General features: G+C 32.7%; 3 protein-coding genes and 1 long non-coding RNA gene across 4 annotated transcripts; 1 reads left to right on the top strand and 3 right to left on the bottom strand.

Moving 5' to 3' along the window:
- Positions 1-1,432: 1,432 nt before the first annotated feature.
- LOC111877324 (uncharacterized) lies at positions 1,433-2,623 on the bottom strand. The gene has a single exon (XM_023873853.3). It carries the CDS (start codon positions 2,196-2,198, stop codon positions 1,614-1,616), a length of 585 nt encoding a protein of 194 aa, XP_023729621.1. The 5' UTR covers positions 2,199-2,623; the 3' UTR covers positions 1,433-1,613.
- A 2,440-nt stretch (positions 2,624-5,063) lies between these two features.
- On the bottom strand, positions 5,064-8,445 carry LOC111877323 (uncharacterized). Its single transcript, XM_023873851.3, has 6 exons — positions 8,231-8,445; positions 7,625-7,749; positions 6,933-7,102; positions 6,776-6,853; positions 6,477-6,621; positions 5,064-5,689 (listed from the first exon to the last, which is right to left on the bottom strand). Exons 1-6 carry the CDS (start codon positions 8,349-8,351, stop codon positions 5,282-5,284), a joined length of 1,047 nt encoding a protein of 348 aa, XP_023729619.1. The 5' UTR covers positions 8,352-8,445; the 3' UTR covers positions 5,064-5,281.
- Positions 8,446-14,206: 5,761 nt separating this feature from the next.
- LOC111877322 (uncharacterized) lies at positions 14,207-15,560 on the top strand. The gene is made up of 2 exons (XR_002845369.3): positions 14,207-14,329; positions 15,083-15,560. It is a non-coding gene; the product is annotated as an uncharacterized LOC111877322 (long non-coding RNA).
- Positions 15,561-16,074: 514 nt separating this feature from the next.
- LOC111877321 (calcium-dependent protein kinase 19) lies at positions 16,075-20,546 on the bottom strand. Its single transcript, XM_023873850.3, has 8 exons — positions 19,522-20,546; positions 18,218-18,361; positions 17,980-18,132; positions 17,333-17,448; positions 16,950-17,117; positions 16,735-16,862; positions 16,538-16,637; positions 16,075-16,455 (listed from the first exon to the last, which is right to left on the bottom strand). The coding sequence occupies exons 1-8, from the start codon at positions 20,195-20,197 to the stop codon at positions 16,384-16,386; spliced, it is 1,557 nt and encodes a 518-aa protein (XP_023729618.1). The 5' UTR covers positions 20,198-20,546; the 3' UTR covers positions 16,075-16,383.
- Between the last annotated feature and the right edge of the window lie 1,352 nt (positions 20,547-21,898).

The raw sequence follows: 21,898 nt of genomic DNA, 5'->3' as shown, positions 1-21,898 counted from the left end.
GCGAGGCCTGTGACAGACAGACTTGTTCCGAGTGGGGCTCGATGCTGGGCGGATCCCGATGCCAGGCAGGCCCACTATATGTTTGATATGTATGGTATGTGATATTTTGGGGAACTCACTAAGCTTTGTGCTTACGGTTTTCAGTTTTGTTTCAGGTACTTCTGGTTCGAAGGGGAAAAGCTTGGGATGACTGCACTGTACACACCACATTGTTCCGCATTTTACATGACTCTGATATTTTGGATGTTTATTAATATACTCTGATTTCACTATGGCTTTATGATGTTTTGGATAATGGTTTTATTAATATAAAAATAAAAAATTTTGGTCTTAATTTTTGGGACATTTCAACGTATGTCTAGTGATTGAGTATAGCATGGACGTAAGGTCTATAGAGTGAGCATCATTGTCATCTAAACCCTAGAATCGCTTGCTTTGAATGACATGCACTGATAATCGACAAAATGATGTGAAGAAGAGGGTTGATCTAGAGGTTTCTTGAGGGAAGGAGACGATGGAGGATAATGATTAATTTTGTCTGAAACTCAACCCCTCTGCCCCTTATTGTTTCAAGAAGACCATGGGAAATGACCAAAATGTCCTCATGTGCAAGGAACATGGGGCAAGGTAACGACTTCATCAAACAGACCATTTGTGTGCTAAGTTATGTTGAAAGAGATTGTAACGTTCCAAATTTCAAACCAAAATTTTTATTTTTAAATATGAGTATTCATTCAAAAACATTTTCCAAGAGTATAATAAAAGCATATATTTGATCAAAACATATGATATTGAGTACCAAAATCAGAGTAATAACAAATCATAGTAAATCATATCGGAAGAAGTCTCAAAAAACGTTATCTATGGGCAGAAGTCTCAAAAAACGTGATCTATGGATGCGAAACACTCTCAAAAAATCATATAGAATTGGATTTATAAATTTAAAGCTAATACATAAAAATACACATCAACAAACATAAATGGCCATAAATGAACAAACATAAAAAAAAAACATAAATGAACATAATTCAAATCAAGAATAAGCATAAATGAACATTAACATTCAAATCAAGAATTCTAAAACACAACATCAATACTTCTAATATATTGACTTTACTAACATTACCAAATATCTAAGTTGTAAAATTTGAACCAGTCTTAAAAGTTTCACTTTCACTCTAATCAGTTGTATAATATCATATAATAAACAGACATAAATGACGTAAATAAACATTCATGAACATAGTTAAACGAACGAGAATATTTTGTGTTCGTTCATTTAACTAAAAACACAAAAAATCTTGTTCATGTTCGTCCATTTATTAAATAAACGAACTTTCTGCTGAATAATTCACAAGCAATTTATAGAATGTTTGATTCGTTTTATAGTTGTGCCGGCAATAATAATTCACACAAACAATACCAGGGTATAGAAGTGAATAGGGCCCATTTTTATTATCAAGATAATCAATCATATTGAATTACTGATAGTGTCACATCACCATAATGATAACAATAATGTCATTTCTTGAAATTTTTTGTGGTTTTCCTTTTTTTTCAAAAAAAATCTGGAAAATATGTTTTCGAAGACAATGTATGTAGAACAGAGAAAATTATTCCAGAAATCCAGTTTTGATCAAGACAGTATCTCTTACCCTACTAAGATCTCTACCTTTGAGTGTTCTTCCAGCACCTTCACATACAGAAAATGAAGAAATTTGACGCCTTGCAAGCTTCTGTGCAATCCATTCATGAGGTGGCCTCATGTTCCCATTATTATCATCCTCATCATCATCATCACTGTCCCAACTCACTCTACCATTATGACCACCATCATCATCATCACCATCACCATAATTAAGCCACGTAGAATTCTGTGCTGATCTCTTTGACTTTCCATAAATCTTTGACCAATCAGGAACGTTGACAGGTGCTGATTGTTGTTGAGGAATCCTAGATTCCATGCAGGGATTGTTTGTACCAGGTCTAGGAATCATTCTGGCTGCAGTTGAAAGAGGAATGCTTCTTGAAGTCAAATTAGAAGGTGATGATGATCCTTTTGACTTGATAGATTTTGAATCAAAATCATTTCTTTGATTCCAAACAGACCAAACATCAGTTTCTTGAAACTCCTCATTTCCAGTCATGTATGACCATCCACTGCTTCCTTTCCTGTATATACCATACTCTCCTTCCATTCAAAGATTCACCTTTTCAGCTGGTTTTGTGAAAAATGACCGAAATTTATAAACTTTCTACCTTCTAACTACACTAAACATACAAACTTTGAAGTAACGAAAAGGGGTTTTAGAGATAGTGGAGTTCTTGAGGTCTGAGGATTGTACTTTATAAGGTTACAAAAATCTTGCTCGAATGTTCACAATCACCAAATTTGTGCCCATGCTGTTTCTACTTTCTCAAATGAAATGACCCAACTTCAATAAAGAGTTATCACTAAAATGAAAAAAAGAAACCTAAAAGCATGTGAAACTTTTGAATATAAGAAGTAGAACAAGGATGGGGTAAAGTTGTAATTTAATTATCTTCAAAGGGGCATGAAAATTTCGTTTTCTCCTGCTCCTACAAGCCGCCAAGCAGATAATATTAGTAAAAATAAAGAGTATAAACTCGATCAAAGTTTCTATACCCTTGATGGTTCTTTATAAGATTGGAATATACTCAATTATTGGACTTCAATGGTTAGATCTTTTTGACAGTTTTTTTATTAGTCCACTTGTTCCATATAAGTCCAATCCATCTTTATTGTTTATGTTGCTTTTATGATCCTACGTCAGAAAAAAATAAAAAATAAAAGTAGACTACTTTATTAGAGATAATGGGGAAAGGGCTTTAATGATAGATTGATAGTAGTTCTATGTTCCATTTATTGAAGCATAGAACGTAGTTTTTCTATTAAAGGTTAATTAGATTCGTGAATTAATGTGATCAAGAAAGCACAAAATATGTTGGCTTATGAAAAAGGAACCTTCTTTCTTTGATTCTTTGAATGGTATTTGTAACTATCAAAGAAATATCAATAACATCAATCGACCTTTTCTTAAAATAATGATGTCGTGAAAGCCATAATGGTCTTTCCAACTTGTTTGATGAACTCCAGCTATCATTCAATGTATCAGGTCATACAAATACAGTCACAGAAAATCTTCAAAACCATCAGCTGTTAGGTACTATATTTTTTTCCATTAAAAAGGAGAATTCATATGAACAAAGGTTGTTTCTGTTTTGAACTTGATGAATTGTTAAATGACTATTTCACCTTTTGAGTATTACTGAATAAAATGATTGTAAAAAGTAAATTTAGGAAGAAGTAAAAAGGTAGAGAGGTAAAGAACATTATCAATGGATAAATGCTTCCTACTCTAACCCATTATATACAAATATTTCTTTTTTACTTAATGCAGAGACAATCACTTAATAGAGAAAGTCAGCGAACAACTCTTTCCATATTAAGTCCTAACTTTTCAAAAAATTTGCTTTCATATATTCTTTTATATTTCTTGCTATCATTTCTCAAATATTTTCTAACACTTTATGTAAACAACACTTAATGAGGGGAAAAAAAGAATGACTTAGGGGTTGTTTGGTAACCTTTGAATGGAACTATGCAGAATTAACCTCTGAATCAGTCAGCATTCAAGGCATTTGGAAAAATTTCTGCACGATCTTGAAAGAATCAAAAACCTTGGAATTTCCTCTGAATGGTTAGGCAACAATATTACCTTCTCTTAACCATTAAGAGGTTGGAACCATTCAGTTCAGCATTCAGCACGATTTAGTCTGGTGTACAGCAGCTGCCATTCGAAGTATATAGAAAGACAGGTACAGTAACAATTCAAAACCAATCAGATCTCCGCTATTTTTCAAATATATTTCAACATTTGTGATTACTTTTGGAAAATTAAGAGAGTGATAATATAAAATAAATAAAGGAAAAAAGAGCATGGTTTGGACTGTATCATGTTTATGGTCCTAAATATAGTTGGTTGCAGCCGCCAAAGCACGAGATGGGTCCCGAATCTTAACAGAGTTAACCTCTTTGACATGTATTAAGTTTATTCAAATGCTGATTTTATATAAAAAGGGTCCCCTTAACATCTATATTATGTAAACAAAGACGTCTGTAAAAGCAGTCAGTGCTATATGAACAGATGATTGTTTGTTCATATTACTAAAGTGGCATCATATTGAGTTGGGTGTTCTTTAACAAGACTTTCCACTATAAGGTGCTCCTACTTTTCAAAAAATTGTACTTGGCTTTTTTTGCATACTAAACTTCATTCTTGTGAAAATGCAAAAAAAAGACATTATAGTTTGCAAGAATGAGCGATTATGAACAAGTATGGATGTAGATATGTCAAAAGCATTTTTGTTTCCAAAAACGCTTCTTCTTTCTGCCTTTTCAAGAGAATGATCATTTGTTTATAACAAAAAATCAAACATGATGCATCCAAAGTCATTGACTGTATTTCCTAATATATTAATATGCATTCAAGGCGATTCAAAAGATTCGCACGTGTTTATAAAAAATTGGACATTTAAGTCAAATTAATCATCTTTTAAATAGTCCACTTGTTCCATATAAGTTAAATACTTCAATGCATGTTGAGTTTTTAATTCTAACTTTCATATCCCCTGAAACATTTGTCGTCTTCAACCCCATCATTATCAATTCTAAAAGCATGGATATGAATCAAGGATATTGACAGTAGATCCTAAGGAACATTTTTAAGGGATAAAGCCAAAGGGATAAATAATGGTGGATTCAAGAGCAATAATAGTAGCATAGTTTGATTAACAGAATATGCCCTTTATATAACCCAATATACAGAAGTACCTTTTTCTCACAACTTAATCCTTTCAGGAAGCTAATTTTTGTCCAATGATGCACCTCAACAATCATTATAAACATCTTCCTATACACAAACAATATTTTCAAAATCAATTGGTTATTTCTGTTTTTTTTTTTTTTCATATATGATTTTCAACTAAGTTTATAACTCAGATATGGGGAAAAAAGAAGGTAATTTTGGAGATGCTCTAAGTGAATTCAAACACATATATTATATGAAAATTTCACATATTTTATAAAAGAGTTAATGACAGCAGTCAACGGTAGACACTGTATGGCAGTGCATGCAAACATTTAAGCATCTTGCAACCAAAACAACATAGCATGCATAAATTGCTACAACATAGTAAAACATGATATACATAGACAAAATTCTATAAAACTTTTGCAACCTTTCACTATAGATACATACTAACTACGTAAATTTTTACTCAATTGTCCAGCAAGCACTATGGACTTGACACTTGTACTTGTTGTCACCCACTCTCTTTCTGCCCTTCGTTGTCGTTGTCTAGCATTCTTTGCACGTTTAGGAGCCAATCTAGCATCTCTCTCAACAAATGCAAGCCTAAATTTCTCAGCAATTGGCAACTCAATTGAGCTCAAAACAGGTGGACTTGTCCTTATAAGCTTAGATCCTGAAACTGCCCATGTTTTTGGGTCGATATCTTCTACAATAAATTCATCCAATGCAACACCAGGTAACGCGTGTTTGGGAATATCAATCCCTTTGTGCCCAAAGAATGATGGTTTCGGGTTCACTATAATACGTGGACATTCGGTTGACAAAATCTCTAACGATTCTTTGTCAATTGTTGGCTGCAAAACAAGCAAGAAGAAAAGTCTAAGACCATGTTAAGCAGACTAGCTGATAGCTGAAAAACTAGTTGTTAGCTGAAAAACTAGCTGTTAGCTGATAGCTGAAAAACTAACTACTAGCTGTTAACTGCTAGTTGAAAAACTAGCTGCTAGCTGAAAAGCTAGCTATCAGCTGAAAAACTAGCTGTTAGATGATAGCTGAAAAACTAGTTGTTAGCTGAAAAAACTAACTTCTAGCTGAAAAACTGAAAAGCTAGCTGCTAGCTGATAAACTAGCCGATAAAAATGATGTTTGGTAAAACTAGCCAAACTAGTTAATAAGCTAGCTGAATAATTAGGGATGAGCATATGGACCGGGGAACCGGCCGGAACCGGTACCGGAACCGGAACCGGAACCCGATGGAACCGGTCGGGCCGGGACCGGGACGTTATTTTTGTGGATTTTTGGAACCGGGAACCGGTAGGAACCGGAACCGATTTAACCGGAACCGGTAGAACCGGCAAAAACCGGAACCGTATGATGCTATTTTTCAAGAAGCGGTTCCAACATTTGAAGACACGACAAGAACCGGTAGGAACCGGGAACCGGTAGAACCGCCGGGCCGGTTCGGTTCTTGATTTTGGCCGAAGCCGGTTCCCCGGTCCGGTCCGGTTCCGGCCGGTTCGGTCCTTTTGCTCATCCCTGTGAATAATGTAAAATGGCATAAAAAGGCATGTAGAATGCTGAGCACTTTTATAATTAATAAAGGGTATATTTGGGAGAAACATTGTATGTTTGTATACATACCCATACAAGCCAACGTAAAGATTGTGCTCCATGTATGATCTCTGTGGTGTCAAGTTCTTCCCATGAATCGCCTTCAACATCATTCAATGTTGGTTTCAAGATGCTTAAAGAGTTGCGTGCAGTGTGTTCGCTTCTTGGGCATCCTCTGCAATATTAACTGCGTTCATAGCCCGTAATGAGGTACAATAAGCCCAAAATATTGGGTTGTTCATCTTGTGGTGTAGTCAACAATTTTTTACATACAACATTTTATATGAACATAAAATATAAAATAGACAAGAAAGATATGGAAATCATACCCCCATCTTAATATCTCTAGACAAGGGCAATTTTTCACAAGTTCTGAAACACCAAATGGAGTGATCTTGCTGCAACGACTGTATAAGAAACTAGTGTTAATGGAAATAGCATACAAAAGACAAAAGTGGATCTTCATATTATAACACCTTATGTCACCTTATGTCCATAGCTTTTAATTGGCTACAAATCCCTATCACTTTCAATAAACCGATATCTGAGACTTCTGAATCTGATAAATCGAGAATTTCCCATGAGCTTTCAGCCAATGCAACGACCACATCATCATTTAGCAGCTTTCTTCTTCTTGCAATGGCTGTTATGGTCATCTGATAAGTTGATCATTCATTTGAAGAATTCAGGCTAAAACACAAACACTGTTTTAAAGATATATACTCAAATCTCTATGGCTAGAATCTCATGCTTAATTCACCATGCTGTTTTTTTTTTAACAAAAACTCTTTATTTTTTTTTTTTTTTTACAAAAAACATACCAACAAACTAAATAAAAAACTCCCCTGAATTTCCCCATCCAATGACCTTTACCAAATAAAACTAAGCCATGAAATTTACTACCAAAATGCATAGACCTTATTGATAACTATGAAAAAGCATGTAACTTCCTCATCTTTGATTATGCAGTTCCAATGTAACGATGGATGTCACAACAATGTGGTTATTAAATGAAAGACTAGAGTTTAGTTAATAAGCACCACAATGAAAACATATCAAAACTCCTATTTAAAAAAATTCACTATAACGCAAATTGGTCATCCTCATTTTGTACAATCTTGAGCATCAAATGGATATTCACATACATAAGTGTGAAATAACAGAATCATAATACCTACCTTAATGTCTGGTGGGAAACTGGCCACAAGATCTAAATCCTCAATAATATCCTCAAGATGTTTGCCTATAATTCCAAGACACAAGCTTACAAGAGCAGGAGGTTTTCTCTTCTCCAAAGGTGACCCTGTTACCCAAACAAAACAATTATAAGCAAGCTGATAGCAACCCAATAAAATATGCATATTCAAATTCAAACTAAGCCAAAAAAAACTGAAATCCATCAGCGACACTTCTTCTTTTATATGTAACTCATAGCTGTGAAGTTCAAAACAATCAGAAACTTCTCTTCAAATTTTATCTCAGCCTTCTAAATTCAGAAATATGCTATTCATAGTTTTCATCGAAAGATAAATGAAACACATTCATACAAAGTACGAACATTTGGATATGAAACTGTAGCAAGATCAACCATCCAATTCTATACATCTGCTATTAACTACTATTAATGTCATACATACTTCCTTGCCCGAAAATTCATCTAGTGTGTTACCCTTATAAACAAATTACAAGATTTCAAGATGACTAGACTAATAGAAATTCATGTTGACTACAATTCTTATGTGTATAAACAATTAGAAAACGAGAATTAGCATATAGAAACTCACAGGACGATAGCAGCAAAGGGGTATAATTCTTGGCCAACTTGTTAGGGTTCCTCGAATTGAAAGTCAAATCAATACTCTGAAAGGATCTCTGTACGGATTCCAAACCCTTTCCTTTATCCATCAAATGATGCAAGGAAGGAGAAATGGCCTGAAAGGGAATCGGAACCGGAGTTCTTGAGAGATTTTCTAAGATCGATAGATATTTGGGCAGTGATACCGGGTTACCGTCAACGGCCTTCTAGTTGTTTTTCTAACCCATACAATTTTTTTTAAACAAATAAATAAATAAATAAAATATTTTTTTTGGATATCTAAAATTAAATACATAATCTTAAAAATAAAAAATAATGATTCATTTGTTTACAAAAATGTATTATTTGTGCTTGAAAAAAATCACTCATGCTTTATATATATATATATATATATATATATATATATATATATATATATATATATATATATATATATATATAAAAGTAGGTTCATGCAAAAACATAAATATCTTGTGAAAACGCGAAAACAGATTTTATCTTATAAAAATCAAACACATGTACTATAAAAAATAAATTTATTAACAATAAATTAACGATAGTAAGTTTACATTGGATGATGTTATGCTAATATAGATTTAAAGACGGTTTTAATAAATTTGTTTTCACGTCCTTAATCATTTTTAAATTCATGTTTTCATAATAAAAATGTTAAAAATCATACTTTGATAATATGAATCAATTTCTCATCTATCGTCAATTATCATCATGTATTTCAAAGTTGGGATGAATTATTTTCCAAAATATAATGTTGAGGTGACACAATATCATAGGTTTTTCTTGTTTTCGCATTTTCGCAAATTATTTGCATTTTCACATGAACCTTCCCTTATATATATATATATATATATATATATATATATATATATATATATATATATATATATATATATATATATATATATATATATATATATATATATATGAGCTAGGTTCAAATGTTTTTAGCAACTATTGTGTGCCTAAATGCACCAATGAGAATTCAAGAAATAATAAATAATTAAATAAATCATTTAAGGGTATTTTGGACATTTTGTACTTTTAATTATGGAAATCATTTATTTGAAATCATATAATTAAGGAAATAAGGTAAATATATTTGACCTACTTGTGTGTGGTAGAACACGTCTCTGACTTGCTCAACAGTTGTAGCCGCCTCCGACTTCATCCACTGCATCGGATTCGTCCACCATTCATCGGTGAAGTCGCAACCAGCCGTTCACTGTCCACCAATACTTCCACTTCCCGCCTCCATCAATGTCGTGAGTTCTCCACCAACACTGATGAAATCGATTTTCTTTTTTCTCAAAATTTTATTTTTTCTAGATTCTATCAGGTGTTGAGATCGATTTCTTTCTTGGCAAAAATCGATTTGTTGAAATCAATTTTATTGCTTCTCTTCTCATATGTGAAATCCATTGATTATTTGAAATCAATTTTTTTAAGTAATACTTTCTAATTGATTTGGAATATGATTTTGTAGGATACAAAATTGTTCATCGTGGGTGTTTGTTCTTCAACAACCATCGTCCCTTCATTACTATCCCCACAGAAGTCGACATCGACCCCAAAAAAGTTTCAATCGCTGAAACAAAAGCTCACCTGTCATCCCTCAATCTCGTATGTAGCCTCTATTTCGGCCATCTGGTAAGTCGATTCAATGGGTTGAAAAAAACATCATCTTTCTTTTACAATTTCTCTCCAGTTTATAAAGCCTCTGTTTTTGCGATTTTTGGGTTCTAATCGATTTTTTTGTTGAATTTAAATTATATATTTTAACTCTACTGATAGATTTCAGTTAGACCATTTATTTGTTGATAATAATATAAGTTTCTCAGGAAGTGATTTTAGTTATCCAAGTCCTTTTTTTTCTAAACACCAAGTGTTCGACTAAATGCCTAAATGAAGATTTACTTTGTAATTTGTCACTTGTCCATTAAAAACTCTTTTCTATTGTCCTAAGTGAATTGTTAGTGAGTTTAGATAGTTCTTATATTTTGAATAATGGTTTTGTTTTTACTTTTTCAAATAGTTGTTTACCTTTCAATTATGTTTGGTTCAATTATCAATTTATGTTTGTGTAAACTGCACTAATCTTGTTTGGTTCAATTCTCACATCATATGGATATATAATTTCAATAGGCCTAATTAAAAGAATGATCATGAAATTAATTTATATTATCTCATCTCATGAAAATTGAGTAAGTAATTGTGTTGTTGATTTGTAACTTACAGGTAAACCATTGAAGGAGCACAAGCAAAGAAAGTATGGGCAATATTCTGCCAGAATGTATTATATGTAGTCTTCCATATGCTATGTATATACTGATGGGTTTGATTTCATATGCCAACACAGTGAATTAATTTTGTTTGATTTCATATATCAACATAGTAAAGGCTTAATATCATATGCCAATATAGATTGGTGAAAGCTACTCATCTTGTTCTAGAAAACTGTTTAAAAAGGTAAGTAATTTGTTTGTGTATTATTTTGGTTTATTTTGTGATTTTGAATTCCAACTTCTATTCTCCCTTGTTATTGTGTATTTGGAATCTAAAATTATATTAGCAGTAAATACGATACTTTTAAATGTATTCTAGGTATTCTGTCAGAATATACCCTGCCAGAATAAAATCTATGTATTCTGCCAGAATATATTCTATGTATTCTGCCATAATATATAAAGTGATAGTTAATTGCAAGCAACATGTTTTTAACCATTATTAGTTTTTGTTGTATTTGTGATAGGAATGGCTGGAAGAATGTGTTGAAGACCTAATAGGAATAACTTGAAGAACGAATAAAGTTCGAACATACTCACATTTTAATAATGTTGTTATTTTTTAAGAATTTTATTTATTTTTGTTAATATTCTTTTAGAATATGTATAATTATATTAAAATGTATAGAGTAGCTTGTCTGTAAGAATATGTATGAATTTGTATTTAAGTTTGGATGTATAAAAATATATTAGAATGTTGTTATTTTCCAACCTCAGATTCAAGAACTTTGTTATTTTTCAATAATATTCTAATAGAATAAAATTCTGAAAGAGCATCATTCTAACTAAAAAAATATTCTGGCATACTAAAATCGGTTATGTTTACAAATTATGTTAGAATTAAAATTGAATTAATTAAAAAAATTATATTTTTAAAATTAGGAGAATTAATTATCCATAAATATCCGAAAAGTTCCTTTTATAATTGTAGTTAATTGTCCAAAATACCCTTTTGCTAAAAATTTTATGATTATATGGTACATGCTATCCCATTGTAATATCATACACTCTCAAATCACGTCCATTGATGAATTCTATCCGTTGGTCCAAATTTGTGAATTCTGGCACACAATAGTTAGTAAAAACAAAATAACCTAACCCTATATATATATATATATATATATATATATATATATATATATATATATATATATATATATATATATATATATATTGTGTGTGCATGTATGACTAATTCTGAACCAATCATTTTAGTTATTTTAAGAAACTAATTAATGTATATTACATGTTGAAGATATAATGAATATTAATTAAATCTTCAGCATTTAATATACATTAATTACTTTGTTAAAATAATTAAAATGATTGGTCTAGAATCAGTCATACATGCACATAATAGATAGTGAAAACATTTAAATTTAACTCTCTCTCTCTCTCTCTCTCTCTCTCTCTCTATATATATATATATATATATATATATATATATATATATATATATATATATATATATATATATATATATATATATATATATATATATATATATATCGGTCATTCATACAAAATCACATCTTATATATTTAATTTCCAACCTTGTCAAAGATGTCATAGAGCACCTTTTGGTACTACTTTTAAAAATAACTAATTAAATGGAAGAGATTATATAAAACATTTAAATAGATAAATATAGATTAGTTAAATTTAAAGAAAAAAAAACTATTGAAAGAGATTGATTAACTATTAAAAAGAACATTTATTCAGAAGTTAAAGTTAACAGAATGATATCAGATTTTCTGTTCAAAAATATAAATAAATAACATATTATGTTAGATATTATTTAATACTCCAATAGAAAAATTAATGTTAAAAGAAAAGAAAATTAAAATATTAATTAAAAAAAAAAAGACAAAACTTCAAAAATGGTCCCTGTGGTTTTTAAAAATATCAAGTTTAGTCCCTAAGTTCAAAAAACCTCACAGATGGTCCCTGTGGTTTCAAAACTTTTAACAAATGGTCCTTTTCGCTAACACCGTTAACATTTAACCGTTAAGTCAGGGGCATTTTTGTCATTTCACTACAGAGGGACCATTTATGAGGTTTTTAATTACTTTTCTTTAAAATAAATAAATAAATAATATTAAAAAGGGTCCCACCCTTCTCTCTCTCTCTTTCTCTCTCTCTCTCTCTCTCTCTCTCTCTCTCTCTCTCTCTCTCTCTCTCTCTCTCTGTTTTCAGACACCCCAATACTTCCTATTCTTGTCCCTATTTCTGCTTCATTAGACTGCCAAGACCTCTTCCCTCTCATCTTCCTATTCGAGTCCGGAAGCTCGCTAAAGCCCGATTAAGCAAGCGCGCCATCGAGCGTCGGTCGTGGGCGAAGTTTGGCGATGCCGTTCATGAAGAAGTCGGTTCTCGGCTCACCATGGTTTCGAACGAAGAGATCTTGCTTGAACGACCTAGGGCTCCTGGTTTGTCTCTCAACCTCTTAACACTTTCTGGTATCTCATTGATGAATTATGAAATTGGTGTGTTCTTATATTTCCATCGACAATTCCACTGTCAAATTCGTTTCAGTTTCATGAAATCGTATACATTCCTCTTCCTCTGATTGCGATAAATTCATCAGTCGAATATAATTATCAGATTTGGTGTTAAACCTTAAAAAATCGATCTGTATTTGCATTTCGCTTTTCAAAATGGACTAATTCTGTGTTTTTCGTGTTGAAATTTTGATAGGTTCGAAAGGAGAAGAAAAGGCTACCGGAGACGGCTTAGGATAGCTGAGCAAAGGCAGCGTTGTACTCATGGTATGCAGAACTTGTGGCAAAAAAGGCGATCACTGGACATCACAGAACTTGTTGCCATGGTAGTAAAGATTTTTTGGGGATTTTGATTTGGATTTAGATTTAGATTTTGAATTGGATTTGGATTTTGCAACTGTAATTCTTGAATTGAGTTTTTCTTTCCCATTTGAGGAAGAGTGTGAGGTTTGATTTTGATTTGGTTGGATTTTGTTGATGATATTTGTGAGGTGGATGGAAACAGGGTGTTTTGTTTGTTCACTAGTAGATATGACCATACCGGGGAAAGCTTTCCGATGTCGATATTGATAGTTTAATAAATCGGTTGGAAAGTGGGGAATATAAGTCGTGCATTGAAGGTGTTCGACGAATTGCTTGAGAGAACATCTTTGCCCACATTTAGAATCTTGAGACACTGCATCAGATTTTCCAGTGCATCAGATTTTCCAGTGAACGGATCCCTTCAAAGTTTAGTGAGAGAGTGTGTGTGATTGGGTTCTTGATGGTCGTTGGTAACTGGAGAGAGAGAGAGAGAGAGAGAGAGAGAGAGAGAGAGAGAGAGAGAGAGAGAGAGAGAGAGAGAGAGAGGGGTGGGACCCTTTTTAATATTATTTATTTATTTATTTTAAAGAAAAGTAATTAAAAACCTCATAAATGGTCCCTCTGTAGTGAAATGACAAAAATGCCCCTGACTTAACGGTTAAATGTTAACGGTGTTAGCGAAAAGGACCATTTGTTAAAAGTTTTGAAACCACAGGGACCATCTGTGAGGTTTTTTGAACTTAGAGACTAAACTTGATATTTTTGAAAATCACAGGGACCATTTTTGAAGTTTTGTCAAAAAAAAAAAAAAAGTTCTTATGTCCTTTACCCTTATATAACATTTTATCAGCCCGTTTAGCCGAAACAGAAAAAACGAGGCGCCTCAACTTGAAAATAAACCCTTGCCTGTCCCATTTTTCATAAGAGCTAGTTTATCGATCTCGCCCCCCATCATCGATCTAGGTACGCATCTCTCGAGCATCTGTACTTTGTGTGTTTATCTTGATTCTTAATTATTGAATGGCTTCTGGATGAAGTGATTCAGGTAATCATAAGAAACCCCAACTCTTCACACTTGTTAGAAAATGTTACACCTCGCGATTAGGTTTTGTTTGTGGTTTTATTTACCATCTGCGACTTGCTTTCAGTTATGACATGCTTACAACTTACACGATTTCGACTGTTGTTACATCTTTCATGATGTCGATGCTTTCCCCCCTTCGATTTCCGGAAAGATCCTTCCTTATGGTTGTACACGTGTACTCATTGTTTGTTTGTTTGATTAGTTTAAGTACATTACATGGAGATGGAAAATCTTTATTTTGAATTCCTAAGGTTTCTTGAAGATGTTAAAAGACTAACAGAGCTTCTAGAATCTGTTTATTTTGGATTATGTTAGTGTTACCACCTGTTCTCCATTTTATAAAAGAATGATTGATGACAAACCAACTATGTCGCATGATTTTCAAAAGTTTATCATGCAATTACATACATTTTTGTCCAGGAATTTCCATTGATGATATGAAACTGTAAATCTACTATTATAGTTTTATAGTATGGTTGTCAAATAAGTTGCTTTGCTTATTTTAAGTTCATTAATATGATTCCTATAATTGAATACCCCCTTTCTCATAAAACCCAATTAGGATTTTCATTCAAGTTCATTTTCCCCATTTTTTTTTATTGCTCATGATGAAACCATTTTCCCATTTTCAGGTATTTGTGAAAGGAAGAAGTTTATTTCTCAATGGCACCACTTATAAACAGGTTTCCATTCGTAGCTACTCATTTGAAGAGAATGATAGCTAAGCTGAATGCAAATGATGAGAAACACACCATAAAATCATGGTCACGTGCATCTATGATCATACCCGAAATGGTGGGCCATCGTATTGCTATCCATAACGGAAAAAGACATCGTCCTATTCAAATTAAAGATGCCATGGTAGGCCACAAATTAGGGGAGTTTGCACTTACACGTGCACGTAAACCACAAAAGCCACAAAATGTGAAAAAACCTTTGAAAAAGGGTAAATGATCAAAAGATTGAATCAAGATTTATAGTTTTTAAGCTCTTGTTAGGTTGTCTTTTGCTTGTAGTTTACCAGCGTTTTCTGGATCATTTTGTTATGGAATTTTTCATTAATGTCTCACATTCACAGTTGATTTTTGTAATAAAGCCTACATTTGAACATGCATTGGTTATGGCATCGAATTTGACTCGTTTACTTGCCTGTATACATGTTTCATCAGCAAAAATGGCCATGATCATTCTTTTGTTTCAATACAGTTAGATGAGGAGGGCATTTATGTCTTTTCCATTGGGATATTAAGAGCAAGTCTATTTCCCACCTTGTTCTACTTTTCTTTTACTACAATTTTTATTTTTGATTTCAGCCCTTGAATTGAAATCTTCTACTGACAGATTTTCCGCAATTATAAAACTCATATTTATAGTTGTTTTTTTTACTTCATGCCAAAAGAATAACTTAATATAGAAAGTCAAGGAAATGGGATTTTTTCCAACATTAAGTCTTAACTTTTTACAAATTTGACATTATTTATTTTACAAATCAGAACTGTGTTTGACTTCACCATCAAACCTTGTCTCCTTTACTTAATTTTATGCATGTTTCATTAGCAAGATTGGCCACAAAATTGTGATCACTCTTTACTCTTTAGTTCAAGTACAGGTAGAGAGATAGACATAAGAATCCAACACAAAATGGAAATAACAATAATGATACAACTTTACACCATTATCGAAAATATAGGAATAAACCACACAAATGTTTCATAAGCAAAAGAGCGATTTAAGGAACTATTATACAGATTACGAGTAGGTTATTGGGAAAATGATGAAAATAGTAAAACTTTGATGGATCAAACTCAGACTCAGCTCTTTTGGATTATTATCTATGCTCCTAAATTCGTTGCTATCTAGTAGACATTGGAGTTTCTTAAAGCTTTTTTCCAGAAAAAAATTCTGTTTTGTTTGAAGAAACAGATTGCATTATTTAGAATAGCTTTCCCGGTTGGGTCCCACTTCTCATCATCGTGCAGAATTCTTCATAGTTTATCTTCCCATCCTATCATTATTCAAAAACAAACAATTGTCACTTTTAAACACTCAAGAAACATTCAAGACAAAAATGACAACAAAGAACTCACATTATCGGTATCAACTTCGGCTATTATGTCTTTAATGGTGGCTTCATCTCCCATTCCATATTTCCTCATTGCTGTTTCTAATTCATCTCTTGTAATAAACCTGGTTCACTCAAAACATCACAACCAAATTAGATTGGATGTGAATTGTAATCATTTTTATAGTTAAACACAATCAAAATTTTAGCTGCTTTACTTACCCACTATTATCAGTATCAAAATGCTGAAAGGCTTTGTACAAATGTTCTTCCCTTTCTAATTTGTGTCGATGCATTGTTGCTGTGATGAACTCAATGTAATCAATCGACCCATTTCCATCAACATCAGCCTGAATCATAAAAAACAAGTTTATAAGGGAAAAGGGTGTTTAAAAATAGAAATTCCAACTTTTTTTTTAACATGTGAAACATCTTACTGCTTCCATGAGTTGCTTCACTTCAGCCTCCGAGAGCTTTGACCCTAATCGAGCCAATCCAGTTTTAAGTTCTTCATAAGTAATTGTCCCGCTGTTATCAGTGTCTATGTTTGTAAACATTGATTTCAGCCCTTGAATCTCTTCTGCTGATAGATTTTCCGCAATGACCTATAAAACTCATATTGTCAGTGTTAATAGATAGATAACGGTGTACGGTTTTTGGAATAGACTGGGTCCAGGTCTTGGACCCAGTCCTGACCGTAATTAGATTGGACCGGGCCGGACCTACAATACTGGTCCGGCCTGGTCTGTGTTCACCTCTATGGATGAACACACTCTATTAGAGTTAATACTGAAGCTAAAATAGTAGATGTTTTGGGTACCTTGAGAGCGAGCTTCTTGAGCTTATTCATAGCTCGGAATTGCTTCATCCTAGAAAGGACTGCACTGTCGATTGGCTTGTCGGATGCTTCACCATCTTCTCTTATCCATGGATGCTCTGTGTACCAATTTTGAAACATACAAGAAAGATATTATGAGCTCATGAGCATATCTGCATGTATACATACGTATGTGCATAGTTTGATTTGCAGGTTGAAAACAAACATCTTATGAGCATAGCCTGTTTTGAATGTGAGTTCTGAATGTTATTATGTGATAATGACTTGTTTAATCAGGTAATTAAAAGTAATGCAAGAAATAAGGTTTGGATGTGTTAGTTGTAATAGTTACTTTTAATGGTGTTGGAACGTTTGTCAAATAAGGGTATATACTGTAATTTTACTCTACCCTGTGGCCATGGGGGAAAACTTCATTTATTTACTTTGTTTATTAAGCCGTTGTTTTTGAAGTAAGGAAAAAACAGTCGCATATATTTTACCAGATTAAAGCATGTCACCATTTTAATAATCTGTTTAATAACCTCTGAACCAGTAAGAGGTTGGAATCATTCAGCATTAAAGGGTTTATTTTTATCAAAGAGCCCCTAAGTGGCTAAGTCTATCCATTGAAAAAAGAAACAACATCATACCAAGAACTTGAGCAGAAGTTATTCTCTTCTTGGGGTCTTGTGTGAGCATCCTTCGAACAAGATCCTTAGCACTTGTAGAGATAGATGGCCATGGTTCACTTTCAAAATCAATATAACCTTCAAGTACAGCATCAAATATTCCCTTCTCTGTCTCTGCATTTTCATACCCAATTTCATGTTATAACTTATAATCCTATTTAAAAAAAAAAAAAAAAAAAAAAACAGAGCATGAAATTACCTGCCCAAAAGGGAGGCACACCACTTAGCAGGATATACAGTATCACCCCTGCACTCCATATGTCTATTTCCTTCCCGTATTTACGTGTCAATACCTCTGGTGCAACATAATACGCACTTCCAACAACTTGTCGATATGCTTTTCCTGAAAGTATTTGTTTGCTTTGTCATATAATGCTGTGTAGCTCAAAAGAAGTTCAAGACATTGTACACCAAGGTTGAATTAAGAATTCCGGAAACTAGTATGTGAATGAACAACTTTTCAGGAGATATCAAGAAGATGGTGGAAGGATCTATAGATGTAAGAGTAAAGTAGGACCTTCTTTAGCGTTCATTCATGTTATTGTCCCCTCGTATCGTATTGCAGGAAGACTAAAGATCTCAAGCATGAATATTAAAATTGTAATTTTCTTTTTAAATTTTAAGTGTTATTTTTACGAAAAACCTAAGATTTTTAACCAGTTTTTTAGATACGACCTAATTGTTTTTTATAATGTAAACCAAAAGTAATTTCCCAACTTTCATTCTTGACTTTTACCAGTTTACCAGGTTCCATCATGTAAAAATAAAATACTATGTTTTCTTTCAAAAATAATCAAAATATCTGCCGCTTATGCAAATAAGTATAAATCTTATTTGCATAAAAGACATGACATTATCATATTTTTTCATTTAAAAGCTTTTTCTACAGATGGACCCTTAACCCGAATAAAACGACAAAAACGAAGATCTAAGACCTCCTATTGCACGAAGATCTAAGACCTCAAGCGTAAATAGGTCTTTCTCATTTTATTTGTAATCATAAGAGAGTGGAAAGATCTAGCAATAATAGTTGTGTACTACCTTCCTTGTAAATATTCAAAAATAGTTTCCATTTAAATCCTATCCTTGTGTAGTTTTCTCTATCATTCTAATGTACTACTAGCAAATCTCTTTCCATTAAGTTATTGTGTTGTTCATCGTTTGCTTTACTTCACTTACATTTCATTGTTTTCCTTGTTTACGAGAGTGATTTGACTTAGTTTGAGGAGTAAGTGTCATAGAGTAGAGTGAGCTTGTGCAGACAAGTCCGCGATATATTGCAAATATTGTACATAAAAATCTAGGAAATTTTCGTTAGTAAGATTGATCACGAAAATGCCCACAATTAAATGCGAATCATTGAACTTTTTAAAGTTAACTATCTAATTATTGTTGAATCCTATAAAATCTTGCAAGAACCGATTCTTTCAATGGGATTTTTTCTTAAAAGTCAAAAGATTAAGATTTGTATATGTTACAAAGTAGAGATTCGATTAGCAATACCTTCTTGAATGAAGACAGATAAACCGAAATCTGTAGCTTTAAGAAGTGCGTTCTCACTCTTATCCGAAAGCAGGAAATTTTCAGGCTTTAAATCACGATGCATCACTCCCATAAAGTGACAAACATGAACCACATTCACAATCGACCTGCAAATCGAGGCTGCAGCTCTTTCACTATAATGACCTTTTGCAATGATCCTATCAAAAAGCTCACCTCCTTCACAAACCTCCATAACCAAATGCACAGATTGCTTATCTTCATAAGCACCTTTAAACTCAACAATATTAGCCTGTCCACTTAGATGCTGCATAATCTGAATTTCTTTCCTCATATCATCCTTATCACTTTTAGTTACAAGTTTCTTCTTTGATATCGACTTACAAGCATACTTTTGACCACTTGATTTCTGTATACAAAGATAAGTAACACCAAATTGACCTCTACCCAATTCTCTCCCCATGGTGTAATGTTGTTTAACGTCTTCAAATGGTTTTCCGAGAATCGAGTCAGCTGTGAACACCCTCTTGGGGCTGGGAGGTGGCGGCTGCTTTCTCGCCGGAGTTTGAGCTGCCGGAGCCGGGGTTTTGGTGTAAACCGCATTGGGTTCGACGGATCTTGTTCTATGAGCATCAGGGTATGTCCCTCCACTCTTGCTTTTGCTACTACACAACCCCATTTCTTGATATTTTGAATGGAATTGTGGAAACTGATCAAGAAACGAATACCCAGATGGGGATTGATTGTTGTTACTTGGTTGTTGGTTCGAAATCGAAGATCAAAAGGGGTGTCGATGAAGACGGTCAAAGAGAATAGTCAAACCGCTAAGATTGAATAATAATTCATGGAGGAATAGTTTAAGGTACAGAAGAGGTTGAAGGAAGGAACGTGGTGAGCTCATTCGGAATACTTGAGATTTAAAAGAATGGAATCTTCGAAGAAATTAGACGCGGTTTGATTGGGTTGAATGTGGTCAAGGAGAAGTAGGAAGTCAGACATTTTGACTTTGTGAGAGTCTTCATGTTGTCCACCTCCATCTTTGGATGAAGAAATGTGCTTTTCTTTGTGTCCATTGAGAATCTGCCAAATATTAGGAGCTTTCACTCTTTGTCTTCAAGTAAGGTGTTTGTTTCTTCTTTATTTAATCCAATTAATTAAAATAAATTTAATTTGATAAATTATATACTTATATTTCTTCAATTATATTTAGATATTTTGTAGGTTTTAAGTTTTAGAATAATAATAATAATTGATATCCACCTCTCCTATCTTATTTCATTTGTGTGGTTTGTTGTTATTGTTTTTTATATGGTAATAATTATTGTGCTTTTTATATAATTTTTAATTTATCCTTTAGATATCGTGTACATTAATATCAAGTTTAGAGATAAAAGCGGTTTGCATTGAAACCTAAATTAGAATAAACCATATATGGTAAGCTCATTTGTTTTGGGGATGATGTTTGGCCTGCATCTAAAAACAAATCATTTGGCATGTGATTTCTATGAAGCATCTCGTGGGTTTGTCTTTCATTTTGCTTTTATTGAACAAGAGGATTAGCTAAATACCAAGAAATGTTCCTAATTCCAACTTTATGAACATCATTTTGATATAAAACACAAGCTCTAATTTTCATTATTTTTAACATCAAATAAATAAATAAATCACTATTCAAGTAAAAAAAAAATTCCATCACAAAAATATTATTAATAATGAATACAATTTGCAATAAACTTATATGAATATTACTAATACTTTATAAATAGTAGTACTCTAATAAAAATATTATAACTGTTATAATTAATATTTTTATTAAAATGTTTACCTGCAACGGTGATTCTTTTATTATTTGTTGAAAAATTATTTTTTATATTTTAAAAGCAACAAAAATTTATTCATCTTCTTTACCTTGGAAACATGTTTGACAAGAAGGAAGAAGTGGATAACATGTTGAGGTGAAGGAGAAGAAAACAAAGGAAGATAACTGCATTGAGGGAGGTTGTGATGGTAATGGGAAGCAACGGGAAGCCTCATAAGGTGCAAAAACGATGAAGGGGACGGTGTTTGTGTCATGGTAACGTCGTTATCCGACTGTACATTTGTGGACGTTGCCCACACCTTTCCGTCTAAAACTTTCAACCTAGATGTACTCAGAATCTATTTAATACCGAAACCTACTTTCTAAAACATTCGGTTGGGACCACATCCGTTCTTTTTATAAAGGAATTTCGTTAAGTAGTTCCGATTTTTTTTCAGTTTTCTGAAAAGAATATATACATATTGTCAAACCGGTTACGGATAAAGGAAAACCGTTTTTTTTTATGTTCCAATTTACGAATTATTCTAAAATTTGGGTTTAACTTTTTTTTTTGGAAATTAA

Source organism: Lactuca sativa, chromosome 7 (assembly GCF_002870075.4).
Source record: "Lactuca sativa cultivar Salinas chromosome 7, Lsat_Salinas_v11, whole genome shotgun sequence".
NCBI classification, from domain to species: domain Eukaryota; kingdom Viridiplantae; phylum Streptophyta; class Magnoliopsida; order Asterales; family Asteraceae; genus Lactuca; species Lactuca sativa.
Note: the sequence above shows the minus strand (reverse complement) of the source record. Positions and strands in the feature narration are given on the sequence as shown.

What these genes read in the sequence shown, in the direction of transcription:
- LOC111877324 (XM_023873853.3), bottom strand. Translation starts at nt 2,198, where the DNA reads ATGGAAGGAGAGTATGGTATATACAGGAAAGGAAGCAGTGGATGGTCA.
- LOC111877323 (XM_023873851.3), bottom strand. Translation starts at nt 8,351, where the DNA reads ATGGATAAAGGAAAGGGTTTGGAATCCGTACAGAGATCCTTTCAGAGT. An exon ending in GTTTCCCACCAGACATTAAG is followed by an intron (nt 7,103 to 7,624) that starts GTAGGTATTATG and finishes TCAACTTATCAG; the next exon opens with ATGACCATAACAGCCATTGC. An exon ending in CTTTACGTTGGCTTGTATGG is followed by an intron (nt 5,690 to 6,476) that starts GTATGTATACAA and finishes CTTGTTTTGCAG; the next exon opens with CCAACAATTGACAAAGAATC.
- LOC111877321 (XM_023873850.3), bottom strand. Translation starts at nt 20,197, where the DNA reads ATGGGGTTGTGTAGTAGCAAAAGCAAGAGTGGAGGGACATACCCTGAT. An exon ending in TGTGCCTCCCTTTTGGGCAG is followed by an intron (nt 18,133 to 18,217) that starts GTAATTTCATGC and finishes ATGAAAATGCAG; the next exon opens with AGACAGAGAAGGGAATATTT. An exon ending in AACTTCTGCTCAAGTTCTTG is followed by an intron (nt 17,449 to 17,979) that starts GTATGATGTTGT and finishes ATTGGTACACAG; the next exon opens with AGCATCCATGGATAAGAGAA.